This window comes from Catharus ustulatus, chromosome 2 (genome assembly GCF_009819885.2).
Source record: "Catharus ustulatus isolate bCatUst1 chromosome 2, bCatUst1.pri.v2, whole genome shotgun sequence".
Taxonomy (NCBI): Eukaryota; Metazoa; Chordata; class Aves; order Passeriformes; family Turdidae; genus Catharus; species Catharus ustulatus.
Window position 1 is genome coordinate 90,614,167 of NC_046222.1, and position 19,265 is coordinate 90,633,431.

At 40.2% G+C, this 19,265-nt stretch overlaps 1 protein-coding gene across 3 annotated transcripts in view; it reads right to left on the bottom strand.

Moving 5' to 3' along the window:
- Window positions 1-19,265, bottom strand: part of LOC116993088 (cohesin subunit SA-2-like) — a 55,835-nt gene that overhangs the window by 23,834 nt on the left and 12,736 nt on the right. For all 3 annotated transcript variants that reach the window (XM_033053372.1, XM_033053370.1, XM_033053371.1), the window contains exons 9-15: window positions 18,484-18,635; window positions 16,175-16,248; window positions 15,619-15,742; window positions 11,595-11,693; window positions 9,492-9,571; window positions 2,567-2,674; window positions 515-623 (exon numbers count right to left, since the gene is read on the bottom strand). In XM_033053372.1, the coding sequence (XP_032909263.1) occupies window positions 515-623; window positions 2,567-2,674; window positions 9,492-9,571; window positions 11,595-11,693; window positions 15,619-15,742; window positions 16,175-16,248; window positions 18,484-18,635 (746 nt within the window). The remainder of the gene's footprint in view (window positions 1-514; window positions 624-2,566; window positions 2,675-9,491; window positions 9,572-11,594; window positions 11,694-15,618; window positions 15,743-16,174; window positions 16,249-18,483; window positions 18,636-19,265) is intronic.

Genomic DNA, 19,265 nt, shown 5'->3' on the forward strand with positions numbered 1-19,265 from the left:
ATTGCTGATCGTAACAGCCAAAAATCAGTCACAGGACTAGAAACAAGTCATCTGTCCAGTTCTCTGCAGAAAGATTCAAAACTGCTGTTCCTGTGACACTCCGGTCAGTTAGAGGTCTGCACCACTGCAAAAGTTACACCATGAAATGTTTATCAGCACTTAAGGTGATAAACTCTCAATAAAACTACGTTTTTTTGTCAGCATGGAGCCATGGTACAGCAACCCACATCTGCCTCCAGAAAGACATGGACACAAACCAAAAAACCCTCACTAGTGGCAGTAATCTTTCAGGTTGTTTCCTGAAACTGCCTCAGCACTGATTCTCTCCATCAGCATGCTTGTAAATTAGTTTTAATACAACAGAACAGAAATGGTTTCATTAAAAACTTAACCTAGAGAGTAAAAACATTTCAAACACCACCTCACCAACAGAAACTGCTTTCAAAAGCAAGAAGATAATTGATTTAACAGGCAACACTGGATTTAAAAGGCTTACTGCAGGGGTTGTTCTTACCTCACTCTCCAGGAAAAAGTCTATTAATCTTTTCAATTGGTCAGTGCTCGCCCCAAACTTTCTTCCTCCTTTGGGCTGAACTTCTCTATCTCCCTCATGACCAAGCAGCCTGCCAAAAGAAAAGCAAGTCAGTCCAGTTCTGCCAGATTGTCCTCACACTCATTTACCAATGTAATACTAATTCTGTCAAGATCAAGATCACAAGGACTATATTTCTCTTTAGTGTCTACTTATTTACCCCAAATCTCATTCAACTTTTTAGTAAGATGAAAGGAAAAAAAGATTGTTTTCCATTATGAGAGCTATGCTAACCCTGTGGATGCAGAGACTACTTCTGACAGTTTCACAGGTACCCTGGCACCTTTCTGGACAATGGATGCAGATTCCACAGAACTGATCATACAACGAGGTAGGCATTTGCTCATGCTTGAAAAGAGGCTTGCTTTAGGCCAAATTTAAACCTTAACAACACAGCAGAGATATTACTACACAGTCACCATTCACATCACAGTGCATCTTGGAACTGCAGCTTCTTCAGAAAAGCACAGTATCTTGTAAATATAAGAGGAAATTAACATCTCAAATACAGTAGAAAATCTGCTCTTCCTCTTCTGTCTGGTATGAAGCACAGTATGACATTTCCATTTCCATTTCCCCTTTATCCAAAATGACTCCTGACTACTGTCCACAAAAAGTACTAATCCCAAGATAAATACAGGAAGGCCATCCCTGCAGATTAATGTAAGACCCAAATAGCTTGGATTTAAGAACTGGACCACACTACTAAATGTCAGCAAAAGCTTGTGCATTCAGGAAGAGTTTCTGCTGATATAATTTAGGCCAGTTAAGTAACCTAAGATAAAATATGCAGACATGGAACAAATTTTGTGCAAACCAAGAAGGGGCAGCAGAGGTGGAAAGCATAAGCATTTATACTAAAATTTAGCAGTATAACCAGGGAAAGGAGGGTGTTACTAACATCTCTTATCATCTCACTCCAAAACAAACATTCCAGACTGGAAAAAGTGCTGGAGCAAAACACTGGGCAAACAAGAACAAGAATCAGATTTATAGGGTCAAGGTGTCCACAAGGCACTGGCAAGCTGGGTTGAAAAGGTGAAGCAAGCAGGGCAATCACTTTGGTAGCAAAAAGCAGCTGAGTTCTGAGATGGCAAACATCTAATTTATGAGAGCGTATCAGGACCAACACAACAGACTAAGTCTAGCAGATGTAATAGCAGACTCATCAAAACAGAAGTTTCTCTTCATTTGTCTTTCTGTTGGACTTAGCACCACAAATTCCAGAATACCAATATTTCAGTTAGACAAGAAAAGACAAGATTTTGTAAGTGTGGAAACATTTACTATTTCTGAATGTTCCCCCACCAAATCCTTGCCTAAATATTTTTATTTTCATTCCTTTTTGTAAGTCAAGATTATTTCTCTCAGCCATAGAGACAGAATATTTGTCACTTCCCTTTTTAGCATGCCAACTCCATTCAACTTCATGCAACTGTTGTTACAAGAAGCCCATTTATAAAAGTTACTCCTGGGGAAGATAAAACCTGTATTTCATTAACCTGACAGGATATTGGGAGGGCTTTTTAATCTGCTGCATCTCTCATTATTCAAAGCCTTTACAATGTATAAGGTAACTTCCAAAGGGAGAAGAGGAGGCCATTGTTGTGATTAATCACCAAACTATGAAAACCCAGCAGGTGCCAGGTGACATATTAGCTTGTAAGTAGCAAAGAAATAGGAAAAGAAAGTAGAGAAAAAGAGAGCACGTTCTCAACATAGCATGGCACTTGTGGATCAATCAGTTCCATATTCCCTGTGTTAGTCTTGCAACTTTTCTCACACCTATTGTTTCAGGTCTGTGCAGCAAAACATGCAATTACCCCCAGATAGCATTTCTCTTCTGATTCACCAGAAGAAAGCTGGCACACACTTTCAGCAAAAAAATTAATGCTTAATGTCCCCCTTAAATAAATCCACCTTCATTTCAAAACAAATGAGAATATGCAAGAAGTAGGCAGGCAGAGATAGCACCTTTTATAGAGGAATTCCCCAGCTGCTACTGCAAGCGGACGGTGAGTGGCATAAACAAACTGGTATAACATTTCACAGTCTTCAGCTGATAACACATCCTCACAGTTCCTAGGCAAAAATAACAACGGAAGTTTAGTCGAGGTTTATCTGCAAAGAATAGTATGAATGCTATGTCCAGCTTTTACTACACTTGATTCTCCATAACTTGTTTACACAGCTATGTGCAAATTTTTGTACGGCATTTCTAAAAATGTTCTCAAACAAAATTGGTAGCATTCTTTTACTCACTGTGTAGAGAAACAGAGGTCTGTGTAAGCCATGACAAATCAGGCTCACTGCATAGACACGAACATTAATCTAAAGTATAATTATGGTTGATTAATGATCACAGCAAAAAGAGCAATAGTAATAAAAAAGGAAAATCATGCCTTTATGTTTAGATGTTCACCATAGAAGATAAGAAATAACAAGAAACCTTCATTCTGTAGTACAAATTATTTTTAAGTTATTCATTCCAGTATTTTAAAACCTACATTCTATTACACTGGAGTCCCATGTAAAAGAAATCAAAACACATTCTTGATGGCATGCTTATGGCTGAGCTCTCTGCACAAACACATTGAAAGTCATGACTTTTTTTCATTCAGCTACACATCTTGAGAATATCACATGCCAACTAGTAAACCTAGAACATTCTCTGAGAGGTAGAAATGCTATTCATATCAAATATTTACAGAAAATAAACCAAAGCATCAAGGTTGAGCAACCCAACAAAGAGATACAAGTGAAGTCCAAAGCAATGATTACAGTTTCCAAATACCTGCTTCTTACTGCCACAACAATGTCACTGGACTAGGCTACTTCAGAGAATGAAAGAGCAACATATGATATCCTTACATTTACTACACCTACATAAGAGGAAAGGGTTTTTATTGATCACTGCATTCAATCCTTGAGTAGTAACATTTTAAAATCATCTACAGCTGTGGTCCAACACCCTCTCTACAACTGAGGATTCATGCTCCTCTATTGCTAAGAGTGATGTCTAAAAAAAAATCAGCAGTCCTTCCTATGCTTGCCCATTTGTCTCCAACCCATGGCATCCTTTAGCATCCTCACAAGTCACAAAGCCCCAAAACATACTCCAGCCTGACTGAAAAAGAAGTGAGCTCACATTAGGTGAGAGTATCACTGGAGAATCCATTGAAATGCAAGTGCTAATGGTATGTCTCCAAAGTGATGAATCAGTCTCATGGGATAATGTGAAATAAAAGCTGCCTTACATACTTAAGGCAGGTTTTGGTGGACTGTTTAAACATGCAATTACCTTGAGCATATATTTGCAGTAACGGAACATATAGGATGTGTTAAGGAATACATATCAAGAAATGAGCACAAAGGAAAATATTTATATCACTTATTTAACTATCTACAGAACTGGGAAGATAGAGTAAAAATGTGCTTATTGATGTTAAACAGTAAAACTATGAAAGAAGTAAAATGGTTTTATGGTGCATTAGAGCAAATGAATAAGCAGTGGTGTGTCCTGTGAAGCCACGAATGATCAAATCTATTAAACTTCTGCAAATTTAACAAGTGAGAGTGAAACAAAAACCACAACAAAGAGCACTTACAGGAATAAAAAGACATGATATAATAAGTAGTAAAAGGCTATGGGGAATTTACAGGGAAAAAAACAAGCAGTCTGACAATGTTTCTTTCATGTTTTTTAATGTCAATCTATTATTCAGTTCTTTCAAAGCACTAGTTTCCATGAAGATGTCTTGGTCATTTTTTCTCTATATATATTTTATTCCAAACCAGTGGACAGCTTGGAATATAAGAAATTTCACAAACATATGGTGATCTAGACTGAACCAATACAGAATCGCAGAACGCTGAGGATGGTCAGCACCTCTGCAGATCATCTGGTCCAACCCCTGCTCACAAGAGGATCAGCTACAGCAGGTTGATGTGTCCAATCTACGAAGTCAAAGACTCTATAACATCTCTGGCAATGTGTTCCAGAATTGGATCACTCCCACAGTGAAAAACTTTTTTCTTATGCTTAAATGGAATTTCCTGTATGAACATGCCAGTCAAGTGCACTTTTTTTTTTTTATTTTCTTCTTCTTTATATTTCAGGTTTTCTCTCTAGCACATTTATAGAAATACTGAATACAATACCTGAATGTTTCTATTTGAAAAGAGTTCCTTGACTAAATTGTTCAGATAGCTTGAACAGCTCAGCAACACCCATCTCTCTGGATAGAAAATAAGGACTTTTCCATTCTGGTACTAATGAAACTACTTTTCCATGGGTATTTTCTATCCTTAGGAAAGAACCTGTGAGGGATGCTGGGACTGCTCAGCCTGGAGGAATGAAAGTTCAGGGGCATCTTAGCAATGTCTGTAAGTACCTAGCAGTGGGAGTAAGAAGACAGAGACAGGCTTCTGCTCCTGGTGCCCAGGACCAGAAGCAACAGGCACAAACTGAAACACAGGAGACTCCTTCTGAACCATGTCTTTAAAGAAAACATGTTTTTACTGTGAGGGTGACAGAGCACTGGCACAGGCTGCCAAGGGAAGCTGTGGTGTCCATTGCTGGAGATACTCAAAAGCCATATGGATGCAGTACTGGGCAATGCACTCTACATGGCTGTTCTTGAGCAGGGGGTTGGAGCAGACAACCCTTTTAACTTCAGCCATTCTGTAATTTCCAAAATCCCAACTTCCCGATTTTTAACTTTGTCTCCTAAGAGGTTGGGAATTTACCCATTACATCAAGCTAGTGCAGTGCTATTTCCTCCCTCCTTGAGATATAAATAGGTGAGATGCTGGTTCCAGCTACAAATGAAGCACCCCAAACAGCAGAGAAGCAAAGGAAGGGAGAAGAATCCATTTATTTCAAGCTAACAGACACTCCTTACACCACCTGAGCCCCTGATCTTTTGTTTTTTTCTTTCTTGAGTGGGAGGGAATACCTGTGTGTACTACTGCTACTGTTACTGTTCAACCACTACTCTCTGAGCCACCATGAGGTTTAGGCTCATAACTCCCTCTGAAATGAGTCCTCAGGTGTTTTACCTCTGGAAGCAGCAGCATCTGACTACACCTGCTACCACCAGCACAACATCACCACATCAAATGGGTACCTTTTTTTTTTTTTCACATCCATAAGGCAGTCACCAACCACACAAAGAATACTTCAAATACAGCAGTAATACTGCTGCAAATTTACAGCCCTCAGAATGCCAAGCAACAGATAAAGGTTAAGCCAGAAGTGCCTGCCAGTGTTTAGGTGCCTAAAAATAAACAGGCAAGGCTGTCCACATACCAGTCTCATGACATACCACTTTCTCTGCACATCAGTGTGAACATGTCACAAAGAAGAAACTGGGACATTCTAGAGGGAGATCACTGACCCATTTTGTTCTGCATATGGCACCAGTAGAAAGATTTCATATCTTGCTTTTTGTTTCATTTTGTTGCATGCAAGAGGTACGACTTGATTTAATTAAAGAGTTGCTTGACTTGGTCTGTGCTGCTGCTCATGCCAAGGATAACCATCAAAATCACAAGAGTAAAATAAAAACACACCTGACACATTTTACAAAGTTTTACACTAGTCTTTGTTTTTAGTGGCTATGCAGGATAAGATCTGGTACACATTATGGTGATGACAATCCAAGGTATAGCATCTCAGTCAAAAAAGAATCTGTTAACTTAGCATTTAAAATTTATTCAAGCTAAAAGCTGCAGCTGCATTGTTAAAGCAGTATTTGTGCACTTTGCACTATCAACCAAAAAAAAAGTATGTTGAAAGTACTCTAATGTCTGCAAGAAAAACTGCAAGTACAAAAACCATATACTACTAAACTGTTCTGTAATCTCACTCTCGCTCCTCTGCTCTCATTGTATGTACTTCAAGACATTCTTAGATGATCAGCAAAATGGCAATATGGTTGCCACTAAAATGTAACAATAGTCCTTTCCTACCCACTGTACAATGGGATTAGCATGTTGCAATACACTGTGATTATGCTGTGGCAGACCGACATGTTTTGTGTTTAAAACTCAGTTTAATTTCTACTTACGTTTAACTAAAGTAAATCAAAGTCATTTTCCCCTGGGCTATTTACATATTCAAGCTAATTGTAGATTTGTGCCCCTACCCACACCACCTGGAACCTTTCCCCATGCATCTACTGCAGTTACCTAATTACTTTTGCTGCTCTTTTCCGAAATCCCTCTACACTTTTAGGTAGTTAAGCACACAAAAATTAACAGATTTGTCTAGCAGTAGGTACACTAAACTAATTTACCTCCTAAAAGGCAATGTTTTTTTATCTGGGTCTCTCATTGTCACTCATGTTTTCTCCCTCTTTATTTCCTTCCTAGTTCTATTCCCTGCCAGATCCTTTGCAACATTAATGCTAACAATTATGCATAATTCAGTACCATTAATAATTTCTATTATGCTAAACCTCATAGGCTCAATTTCAGTTTCAGGATCACATCATGCTGTGTAAAAGCAGAAATCTACTAGCCCAAAGACTGGCATTCAATTGAGACAACATGCAACAAACAAGAAGAAATAAATCTCAGCTCACAGAGATACACAAGAAGAAAATACAAATATGGATTTGAAAAAAAACTAAGTACATGCATAGCAAGAGAGCTCTGAATCAGCACTGGGGTTTGATTTTTTTTATTAGTGTAACACATATAAGTGAATTGAAAAGATCAGTGTTTTCACTGTCTCTCCAGCTATCAAGAGAGAGAATGTAAAGAGCACTACTGTTCCCAACTCCATTTCATGCTTTACTGCACGTTTCAAGCTGCACTACTGCTCAATATGCAGATAGGGGTTTTGAGCTATGAGCCACACCAACCTGAGACACATTAACCCTGCAGATCTTTACTTCTGCAGTGCCAGCAGCAAGTCCTTTCTGCCACTATTGTAGGTACTAAGGCATCAACTTTTCCCCTGCTAGAAAAGGATCTTTTGATGCAGGCTCTTAGTAAGAAGTCTGTACATGTGACTGGCTAGATTGTCTACATTCTCTTCACACAGTTATAGACTGGTCAGCACTGCCCTTAGCAAGAGAAGAGCTGTTGTTGAATTTGCTTATTGAGTCCCCAGCTGACACTTTCACCACTCCAATAATTAAACCAAATCAGCAGGACTCAGAGCAACTGGGGGGGGACAGTGGAAGAAAGCAGGATGGCTATGCAACAGGTGAGCAAAAAGAAAGAAAATAATGTATTTGCTAGGTCTCTACATAGCTTAATTTAAAATAATTTCTTAATGTTTTAATTTTACTTATGAAACTTCCATCTTATGATGGAAAAATATCATCCAGAAAACTTTAGAAGGCATTTATTCATACTGGAAACCATATTCAAGCAAAATTCAGAAAAAATTGCTTCAGGGAAAAAGAAACATTGATCAAACTTTTATAGCTGCAGCTTGCATTAATGAGAACATGATCCTTTATAATAAAGCCAGAGATGATAAACAGCTGCAGTGCCAATATAGCTCTTGTTAATTCAGATACGGAACAAGTGCAGCCATAACTGGTGTATGGAATCTTTGTACTTCAACAATGGTGAGCTGCTCCTCCTAGCACAGGGACATGTTATCCATGGACACAGCATTGTGCTTTGTTCCAACAGCTAGGCACCATGGGGAACCAAGGGATGTAGAAATGGACCTTGTGAACACAGGAACAATATAACTCTGGCTACTACTAGTGGGGGCAAAACAATGGCACTACCTTCAGAAGAGGATGCAGTGTTCACAGCATCATATGCTGTTCTGATGTGCCTATTGTGGGAGGCCTGGAAAAATGCCATTCAAACCAGAGGAATGTGAAGCAAGACAGGAGACTATAAAGCAGCACCTCAATATATAAACATACTTGAAATCTAATGTAAATATCTACAGCACCATATTAGTTGGACCATTAAGGTCTATATGCTTCTCTAGCAATGACTAATACCTAAAAATTGCTTAAAGAGAGAAGCAAATCTCACAAGGCTATTGGATAATGATGTACATGGAAATAAGCATCTGCATCACCAAAATGCAACTTACACTCTCAGACAGAGGAGACATTGAGTTTTAACATCTCAACTGTATTAACAATGGAATGCAGTGAAGTTTTTATTCCCATTTTGCTTTGAAAAAGAGGGACAAAAATTTATTCTACACATATTTTGCAAATAAAGATATTTCTAAAATAAACATGCTGCTCAAGGATGTATCAGAGTAGGATTTATATACTTCTGTAATACTAAGTCTAATTCTTCCCCACATTTACAGCTTGCCATTATCCTACCAAATCTATGGCTGGTAGGTAAATTTCCAAGAAAACAACTCTTCTGTTAGTTTTCCACCTCAGCAAAATCACTTGCTCATTTCCTGTCAGTCAGTCTGCTATGGGCTCCAAGGCTACCAGATTCTCTGCCCTGGAGCCAAAAATCTCAAAGTCCAAATTCTAACAATAGCCTCAAAGCTCAAGGCTTCCTGCATCAGGTGCAGACAGGGAAGATGGCAGAGTTCTCCAAGCTCCTGGTCAAGGCCTGGCAATCCTGGGACAGAAGATGGGGTGGGGACCCAAGACAGTCACATGCTCTTTTTGAGAAAAGCCAAAATTAATAAAGGTGGAATCTCCTTTCAGAGGTAAATGTTAAGATACAAAAACATAGTTTTCAGATTGAATCTCAGCAGGGTTTTCTTAATATTGGCATTTCCCACAAAAGAAAATGTCATGTCTTGAGTAGTTTTAACTGTAACTCATATTCTGCTAGGAGCAACTGTTTCCCAACAAGTAACTGATTACAGGAGGATTCATCTGGTTTGTACCTGGATCTTGTTGCCATTAAAACAATACAGTAAATTAAAAAAGAAATTATTTACTGTGACATAAGCATCAAGAGTTTCATGGCTTGAACTGCTACTTCATGGTCCTTGTCCAGAGGCATGGACACAATTCGATCCTAATGGATGTAAAATGACAATAAAAAGATGTAACATGGTTTGTTCTCAATAAACATGTATTTTTGCTACAGCTAGATCATCTACACTAGTACAGCAGAGATTTATTTTTATTTCAGCAGCTATTTCCTAAGAGACATAAGGCAACTTGATTACTACCAAGTAGTTCCCCAGCCCCTGAAAATTAACAGCATGTTAATGTTTTAACTGAATTAATCATGCAGTAATATGATATTTTTTATACATGTAATGTATGCGTTCACAAGAAATTAACTACACACTACAAATTAAAAGTGACTGACAACTTGTTTCTAAGATGTTACTACTGGCACTTCTGTATGTTAAATGAAGGTAAGCCTCAAATTACAAGCATTATCTAATCAGTTTCTCCCACTAACAGTAAAGTGCCTGCACCTACACATTACAGAAGTCAGTGCCTTGCTGAAAAGACAGTTAAAGTCATAAATATTGCTGACCTCCAGAATTCACAATATTGTAACTTAGTACACATGTAAACAGCTCAGAAACCTGGGAAACTTTCCATCCCATTAAACCAGGAACTTGCAGACCCTAGTGTGGCCTACATCTTTAAGATATATTGCACCTTTAGACTGGCTTGATTTGGGACTACCAGTTTCCCCATTTAACATATGGTTTCTAAATCTCTACATTCATTTTTCTTTGCACCTTCCTTCTTCTCACAGTCCAGTTGGAAGGCATCTAAATCCACAAATCCTGAGTTTGAACACTCAGGGGTAACAGAGGGAGCACATGTAACTCCCATTTGCAGGAAATGGATTGATAGTTAAATGATTACAGTCCCCATCACTGAGAAAGCATAATTTAAACTTTGAAACTGATATTTTGTGTGTTTGGATATCTTTTGTTTAGATGGGAAGGAGTTGGTTTTGGGTGGGGGCTTTTCGAATGGAGAATAGAGTTTGCAATAATCTATTTACACTGCATCCTCCACACAGGGACATCACACTACGAATAGCCTGGAACTATTTCATCAGTCTTTATTGAATACCAATCCTGCATTTGGCTACACAGCTTACAGCAGACAGAAAGATAATGGACTACCACATAATCATTTAAAGTAGAGGTCAATCTTAGATAGATACAGTTTAATTCTGAATAATTTATTACTAAGATACCAATATTAAACTATTTCATGTTCTTTGAGGGTATGTGATAGGCATTTTTCACTATTAGCAACTGCTTTGACACACAGGTAAGCCCTGCATCTTTTGCAAAAAGACAAGGGATTGCCACTACATGCAGGCATTGATTTGTCCTGACATTGAATCATGTCCTGATTCACAGGGACTGAGATATCAATCACACCATCTTGAGCTTTCTCATACAAATACTGAGAAGGTGCAACCCTGCTAGTGTAAGAGCAGCTGACAAAACCTTTAGCAAGGCCAGGATTAAAAAACGTGAAGGGCTTATTTCTTAAATGAGTCAAGATATTGGAATATGATAAAGGCAGAGTACAGGGCCAGTGAAGCCACAAAACAAGGTCTCAAAACTACAGTGTATCACCTGATTTGTTCAGAAAGGAAATAAAGGATCCTTCTTCAAGATTCATACTGACGTGGGAGATCAAGAGAGAGCCATTCCCACATCACTGTGATACACGGACAGTGAGTCCACTATCTACAAGGTTAACCCATTATCAGGGGCAGCAAAAAGAGGATCTTCAGCATATGAAATTCTTTGTCATCTGCCAAAGATCCTGTTAAAAAAAATCTGGGCCAATCTGGGTAAATGATGAAGATAACTGACCACAGCGCATGCTAACACCATTTTGTGTGAACTAAAGTGAAATGGAACAGTTCACAGAAACAGAGGGAAACAACCCTGCAAAACTTCTTCATCTATTTAGTCAACAAGGCTGTTTCTGCAGGACTCTAAATTCCTCTCAGTCAAGAGTGGGAAGATCAGCTCTGATCAAAACATCAGGCCCTGCGTATACACCCAACCTAGACTTCAAAAACCAGTAAACAGTAATTTATTTACCTTGAATCTGTTAGTAAAGAGATCCATCCTGGAAGCAAGTTCTTTTCTGCTATAAATTCCCTGCAGTCCCAGAAGACACTTCAACCGCACTTCAGCTTGCTGCAAGACAAAGAGAAAACTGACTAACAGTAAAATACATATATCTTTGTTAGGCACTATCAGCATTTATATCATGTAAATAAGAGTCCTTTGCGGGTGCCTACAGCAGACTATCCAAATGCTGCCTCATCTTCGTTATCTGTGACATCAGTACAATTTTGTTTGTGTGTACACACACTCATCTCTCTCTTACACACACAGAGGAAGCCTGCAGTGAGCCAAACTTAAAGGTAGTATCAAAGTTTGTGTTAGGCTCCCTAACAGTCAAAGAAACTCTCACAGTTAATAAAAGAAAAAGAATGCAAAAGATACAGGGATTGTGCTATTCATCTGTTAAAGATGCATAGATAGCAGTAGGGATGGCATACTTAATACAACCAGCACTCTCCCATACATCAGACTTTGCTTGCTTCTTTTCAACAGTTGACTGGACAATTTTTAAACACTGACAAGGAGTCCAAGAAACTATGGATTTCTCTAGATTCTCAGAGGAAGAGGTACAACTTAGAAATACACTGGCTTATCACTGTGGATTCTTACAGAGTTAAGAATCATGCTTTCTCCCTGTTTCTGTTTTACACTAGAACATGGTATTTTAAGTATTCTAGGGAAAAGAGTTGCTTTGAATTCAGCCTAATTAGTTAATTTAGGCAAAATATATTTATCCATACAAGGTGTTATTTCATACTATTAATACTGCTGCTTCACAGATACCTCAAAAAGAAGTCTTTTCCTTAGCCAGCTTTTCAATTATCTCATGCATATTGTTACATCATTCAAAGGACAAAGTTTCAAATGGCATTAGGAAAGTGATTTTGATTATCCAACATAGAAAAATCATGTGTTCTGTAAATTTAATATGATAAGCAGATCAGCAGAGACACTAAGAGGAATTGCAGGCTAATTCTTTTTTAATTCCTCTTGCTAACAATAGCAGTAAGAATAAACACGGAAATCCAAGAAAGGAGACCACCTACACACAGGCTATCCATTGCTACAAGTTCCTGTTCACCTGCTTAGGTGGAAAGCCAATGATGATACCCAGTGGCAGGCTTTGACTAACAGTTTTGCTTAAGACAGCTTTTTGCTAGAAATATAAAATGAAAGATCAACAGGTAACAGCGTACACTGCTCTCTAATCTGTTGACAACACATCAGCAGTACTTATTCTACACTGTACTTTAATTTTGAAGTTGCTGAGGAAGAGACTGTTGCCCACACCTGCCGCTTCCTACTGCCACAAGGGCTGCACATCTCAGAACTCAGTCACAGACAGTCCCAAGGTGGCACCCATCACTGCACACTGGCACAAACTCAGCTCAGCCAATATACTGCAAAACTGGCTCCAGCTGCCCTTGGTTCTTTTTCACAACACTCTGCTTGTGAACAGGGACTGATTTGCGTGTGGGGAAAGGGACAACAGTGTGCACTGGTTTGCTGAATGGTCACAAAGCTCTTGGCATGCACCTGGTAATGCCATCTGTCAGTCAGGTGGAGTCAAGCATAGGCCTGCAGACATAAAGTGTAACACATTAAAGTGTACCACCTCCCTTCTGAGGTATCCTGTTCCCACCCAAAAGCTCTCAGGCACAGCCCCACAAATGCATGTTTCTTTAAGTTCTGAGAAAATTAACTCTAGTAAATAGAAACAAATAACTATTTCTATGACTGCTTATGTTACTTTCCTATGTTTTCATCTGCATTTTCTCCTTCTCAACAATCTCCCCTTTTCTAAATTCAACATTCCCCATCATTTTGGAAGGATGTGAAGTAATGTTGAATGATCAAGAATATTTCACTATCTTCAGGTTCTTTCAACAGTAGCATCAGCAAACACAAACACCCAGCCACCCACTCCCCTCATCAGAACTACTATTCTAATCTTGACAAAAAATCTGCCTGTTTGAAGGCTTCAAAGCTGTGACAGAGTGAAGGGGAATTATGCAAGCACATTTTCAGGATACTCTGAACACATAAGCTGTCCCTCAGCTGTATCATAGCATATTTTGATCCTGACCTGATGACAGAAAACACAGTGAAGTGATGGGCAGCTCTAGTGACCTCAGAGAGCTCTGCACAGGCTCCGGCACTGCTTGAACACATTCAGTTATGAGATTTCAGCCCCACCACTATCACAGAGATGGGGCCATTCAATAAATCTTACAAATACAGGCTGGGTCCTGGATGGTTTGATAGGACTGCCAGGTCAACACTCCCCAGATTATGAACTGGGAAGGTCTACTTCTGAGTTACTCCAGAATAGTAAGGACAACCCAACTGTCTTTCGAGGTAAAACAATTTTAAAAACTGTTATCCCTCCACAGTCCCCCTCAAAAAAATCCAAGAAAACACTGCAAGCCCTGTTGGTGCTCTCATTTTGAAATCAAGCAATTTGGCAGTGGTTGAAAATCACAAAGCACAGCCAGGAGAGCAGCCACCAGTAGTGGCACACTATCAGATCTCAGCCAAATGTAGAATATGGGATACCTCACTTTATCTCACTGTGTTTGCATCTGCATTGCTTTCAGATAAAAGAAAGCCTTAGAAAAAAAACAACTATTTCCAATTTCCAGTAAATAGCACTGGGTGAGCTGTGTGCATTAATCAGAGACACCAGCTGTTAATCTTCACTGCGGCGTACTGTAAATGAAGACACATCATCTTCAAAAAAAAAACCACTTTGTCTTTGGAGAATTCTCCAAAGTGAACACGTACTGAAAAGATACTGTGAAGATACTGTGATCAGATAAAACGCACGCAGGAACAAACGCCAGTTCTTGACAGATTTGTCGCCCGACAAACCCAGCGCCACCCGCGGAGGGACGGGAGGCAGCGGGAGCCTGGCGCGCCCCCGCCTGGCGCCCTGGCACAGCACAACCTGATCCGCTCAGCGCATCATCACACAGACATCGCCCGCAGCTGACACAAATCCGGGATGCTCCGCATCTACAAGGAGCCACAGACACCTTCAAAGGCGGCCTGCACAAGTATAGCGTGTCGATCTCGCTAATTAGCCGTTCCCCATAAATATTCCTATCCCCCTGTAGTCTCCCACGCGTTTTAAAAACAAGAGAAAAAGCGTATTTTCACAGAAGCACAGAACGGGTCTGGTTGGGTGGATCATCTGGTCCAACCTCCCAGCTCAAGCAGAGTCATCCTAGCACAGGAGTGTGTCCAGACAGTTCTGAATATCCCATTGAGGGAGACTCCACAACCTCTCTGGGCAACGTTCTCTAGGGAACAGTGACCTACACAGTAAAGTTGTTCTTCCTTGTGTTCCAGTGCAATTTCCTGAGTATCAGTTTCTGCCCGCTGCCTCTCGTTCTGTTGCTTGGTTTTTTGGATTTAGTGAGTTCTTTAGGCTTTTTTGCTTTGTTTGTTTTGGTAATATTTGGAGGATTTTTAAAAGTGCCTCTACTCAAAAGAAAAGATAAATAAGGAAAAGGAGAAAACTCTCTGGGAAATGGTTGGACTTCCTGTAAATATTTTCTGTATCTAACTCCAGATGAGAAATGCAATATTGAAGACTATTCTACTACAGGCAATATTTATTTGTTATTTTTATAAATCTAAACAAAGTTTTAAATGTCCACCAAGCCTAAAAGCAAAATTTCAGTCAGCATTTAACCTGCTCAAACGGTATAAGCCATTTTACAGTTCAGAAATAACTGCCAATTCAGTGACATATGAATATAATTGCACATATAGGGATTCACACAGAACTGGAAAAAATGTTCTCTGCTATTTAGCATTAAAATGGCTTTTAAAATAAAACCTGAAATGCAGAAGGAAAGTGAATTCTTTTTGTACCACCACAGTCTTAAGCATCTACTCTCAAGAATTTAAATGCTAGAATTCTTTAAAAAAATTCTAAAACAAAAAACCTAAAGTACTGCCCCAAGCAACAAAAAAAAATAAACTTTACCTTATCATACAGCATCCACCCAATATATTTTAAGTAGCTATCATTCAAAAAAGCATCTGGGTATGTTTTAATCCATCTGCCAATTTCTTCGATGCAAGTTGCTCTGATCTCAGGAATAACATCACTGTGAAATTATAAAATCATAATATTAATACATTAAAAATTAACTTTAAACCAATTATATTATCTGCAATATTTTTATGTTCTGGAATTTCAAAAGCAGGTATAATTCAAAACATTCCAAGTATCTTCATATTAATATTGTAAGTTATTCCTCTATCAATACTTAAACCACTTTTAGCCACAAACTATTTTGCAATTTTGGATATCTTCTCATTCACAAATGCACTCCTCTACAGCCAGAAGGAAGAACTGAAAGAACACACTCCAGAGGTCCTTTTGGAAGCCTAGATTCTTAAAAATAATTTAACTGCTACACTTTCCTTGACACCATCAGTGCTTCCAGGATGTTTAACTTGATTCTTGTATCTGTACAATCTGAGCAAGAGTTTCTGGGGAATGCAGATACACATCACAGCTTTATTTTCACTCTTACCGGTAACGGTTTAGAAAGGTCCCTTTGAAAATAGCATTCATCATGTTCTGTACCTCTAGAAGCTTATGTTCATACTGAAATACAAAGAGAACTGGATGTTAATATTGGTCCCACAATTCACTACACATTAAAAATTTGCATCAGGGCCCTTGGAATACTACTGTGATGCAAACTGCTGGTGTTTACAGATGGTACCAACATAAAATGAGTGGTCTGTATCTGCACTAGCAACTGGCCTTTTTGTGGCTACATCCTGAGGAAAGGTTTATTGAATACCAGCTGCTAGCCTTGGGAAAAAAGGTACAGTAATTTCACGAATACAAGCCGCACCAATTTGACTAAGATTTTGCTCCTAAACCGGAAATGCGGCTAATAATCAGGAGCGGCTAATACAACCTCAGAAGTGCCTGCCAGAGTGCTGAGCCGAGCAGCTGCAAAGTCGGCACTTTGCGATTGTTACAAATCGCTACTCTGCTGCACCGCGGGTGGAGCCTGGCTCCCTGTAGGCAGCACGGGGGGCGGGGAGAGAGGCGGGAGAGCTCTCTTTCCTCCTCTGCCACAGCCCAGGGGAGAGACGGGGGGCTGCCCGGCGCCGCCATTGCTGCGGCCCGGGGAGGAGACGGGGGACCCGGGCCGCCCCTACCGCGGCCCGGGGAGGGGGGGGGAAGCCCGCACCGCCATTGCTGCGGCCCGGGGAGGGGGGGGGAAGCCCGCGCCGCCATTGCTGCGGCCCGGGGAGGGGGGGGGAAGTGCGCGCCGCCATTGCTGTTGCCCGGGGAGCCGACGGGAGCCCCGCGCAGCCATTGCCGCGGCTCGGGGAGCCGACGGGGTGCTTTGTCCCCGCCCGCCGCCGCCGCGGCAGGAGCGGGGAAACTCCGTCCCTGCCCGCCGCCGGCGCCACGGGCGCGGGAAAGCTCTGTCCCCGCCCGCCGCCGCTGCCGTAGGAGCGGGGGAAGCTCCGTCCCTGCCTGCCACCGCGGGGCAGCGCCGACCCGGGGTGACCGAGCCCAGGGGCAGCGGCGGCCGGCCCCGAGCTGCAGCACCGTGCTGGGCCACCTGGCCCCGTCAGCGGCCCCTAGTGGGCCGAGCCTGCACAGCCTTAGCTCAGCCAGTAAACCCCGCTCTGCCGCGGTTCTGTTACTAATTGCACGCGGGTCCTCGCTGCGAACGACAAAGCGGCTTATATTCGGGTGCAGCTTATCTATGGACAAAAACCAAAATGTTTGCCAACACCCAGTGATGCGGCTTATATTCAGTGCGGCTTGTATTCGTGAATTTACTGTACTTGTTTGATACAGTGAGTCTTGACCTATCAGAAATCACACAGAAAGATATAGCACAACTATTAAATAACCCTCACATACAGATCCAAATTCTCTTTTCATGTACTTGAACAGACATAGAAAAAAGGCAGACAAAGGAATTTTCAAAATACCCAATGAGCGTATTAAAAAACTGAATTCTGAAAATGTAGGTAGGAATTGCTGAAAATCCAAGTCACCTAATAAAAATATTTGCTCCTCAACAGCATCAGGAAGGGTGACAAGTTCGGGTTTTCCCTCCAACACACCCATTTTCTCTCTTTCCCATAAGACCAGGCATAGAATGATATTAAAATATCCTGTCTCACCCAAACTCTCCTCCTCACAAAAAGGGTATTGTCACTGTAACAGAGAAGCCCACAGACATCTAAAACTCGTAACAGAGATAAGTGATTCTAAGGTCAGGAGACAAGGAACTATACTTGATTTTCATTCATCAAGACACCTTCTCCCTCAAGCCAGAGTTTTTTTATAGTTATAGCTTTGCCTCTGGGAGTTGAAAAGGAGCTGTCTCTGAGCAGGGAAGAAACAACAGAAACTGAAAAGCAAAAATGATACAGGACATCCCTGAAGTTCAATCTAATTTTATAATGCATTACTTGCACAGAGATGACATTGAGCCTGTCTCCTTTTTGATTCATCACTAAAATTTGGGTTTGTAATTTGCACAAAGATATACAGAACTGCACTCCCACAACACCAGAGCTACTGAGACAATTAAATTTAAATCCATATTTGAGTGAAGATCAAGGGCTAAGGATGCCAATTTAGAAAAGCAACCAGTAGGACAGACATCACAGGTTAACAGTACATAGGGCAGTTATTACCTTAGTCTTGTTTGTATCACTTAACCCAGCCAGTCACTCCTGCTCTGCACCATGCATTTCCTAAACATATGAACCTCAAAGAATTGCAGGGACCCAAAAGCAAGCAACCAGCAATCCTTTTATACTTTCACAAATCTCCCATACAAGACACTTCCCTAACCTCTTTCCTTTTTCTCTCTAGCTGATCAAGTCTGCCATTGGTCCTCTTGCCACTTATCCTCTTCTTCTCCACCTCATACAATCTTTGAGCATTGTGCTTGTTGACATCAAGGTTCAGATGGATGCTTACAACTGCTGTCAGAAGTTTCATTGCTAAAAAAGAAACAAACCCAGCACAATTAGCTTAGCTCAGAGATATGAAGCATATATTCACCACTTCACCACAAAAAGGGTATGGTTAGCCAAATCCAGTTTATATTGAAAATATGAACACTACTAGATTATAGTAATTTGTTTTAAAATACAGTGTTTACTTTAAAGGCAGACAATGATCAAAAAGGGAAAATTAACTTCTATTTCTGGTGATTTACAACTTTTGGTCAGAGTTCTGGTCAGAGAAGTAATGTACTGGGCAACTCTCTTGTAAGTTTATGTAATTTTGATTTTTCTGCAAAAGAATCTATAATTGTGGGACAGCTGATTGTCAGTAACAAAAAAAAAAAAAAAGAAAGAAAAAACAGTGAAGCTGGCTCAGAAATGGCTGGAAATCTTAACATACTACTGGAATAGAAAAAAAAACCACATTCCTCTAAGGATTGCTGGATGGTTTGAACAGATTTCAAGCCAGTTTTTTGAGTCCTCAAAGTAAACAGTGTACTTTAGAATAAATTATACTTTAAGTGCTCTTTGCATGGAAAAGAAGGTATTTACTGGCTTAAGGGAAAAAAGTAGTGGCTTTAGTATCATCACACTGCATGAAACACAAATGTGTAATGAGCAACA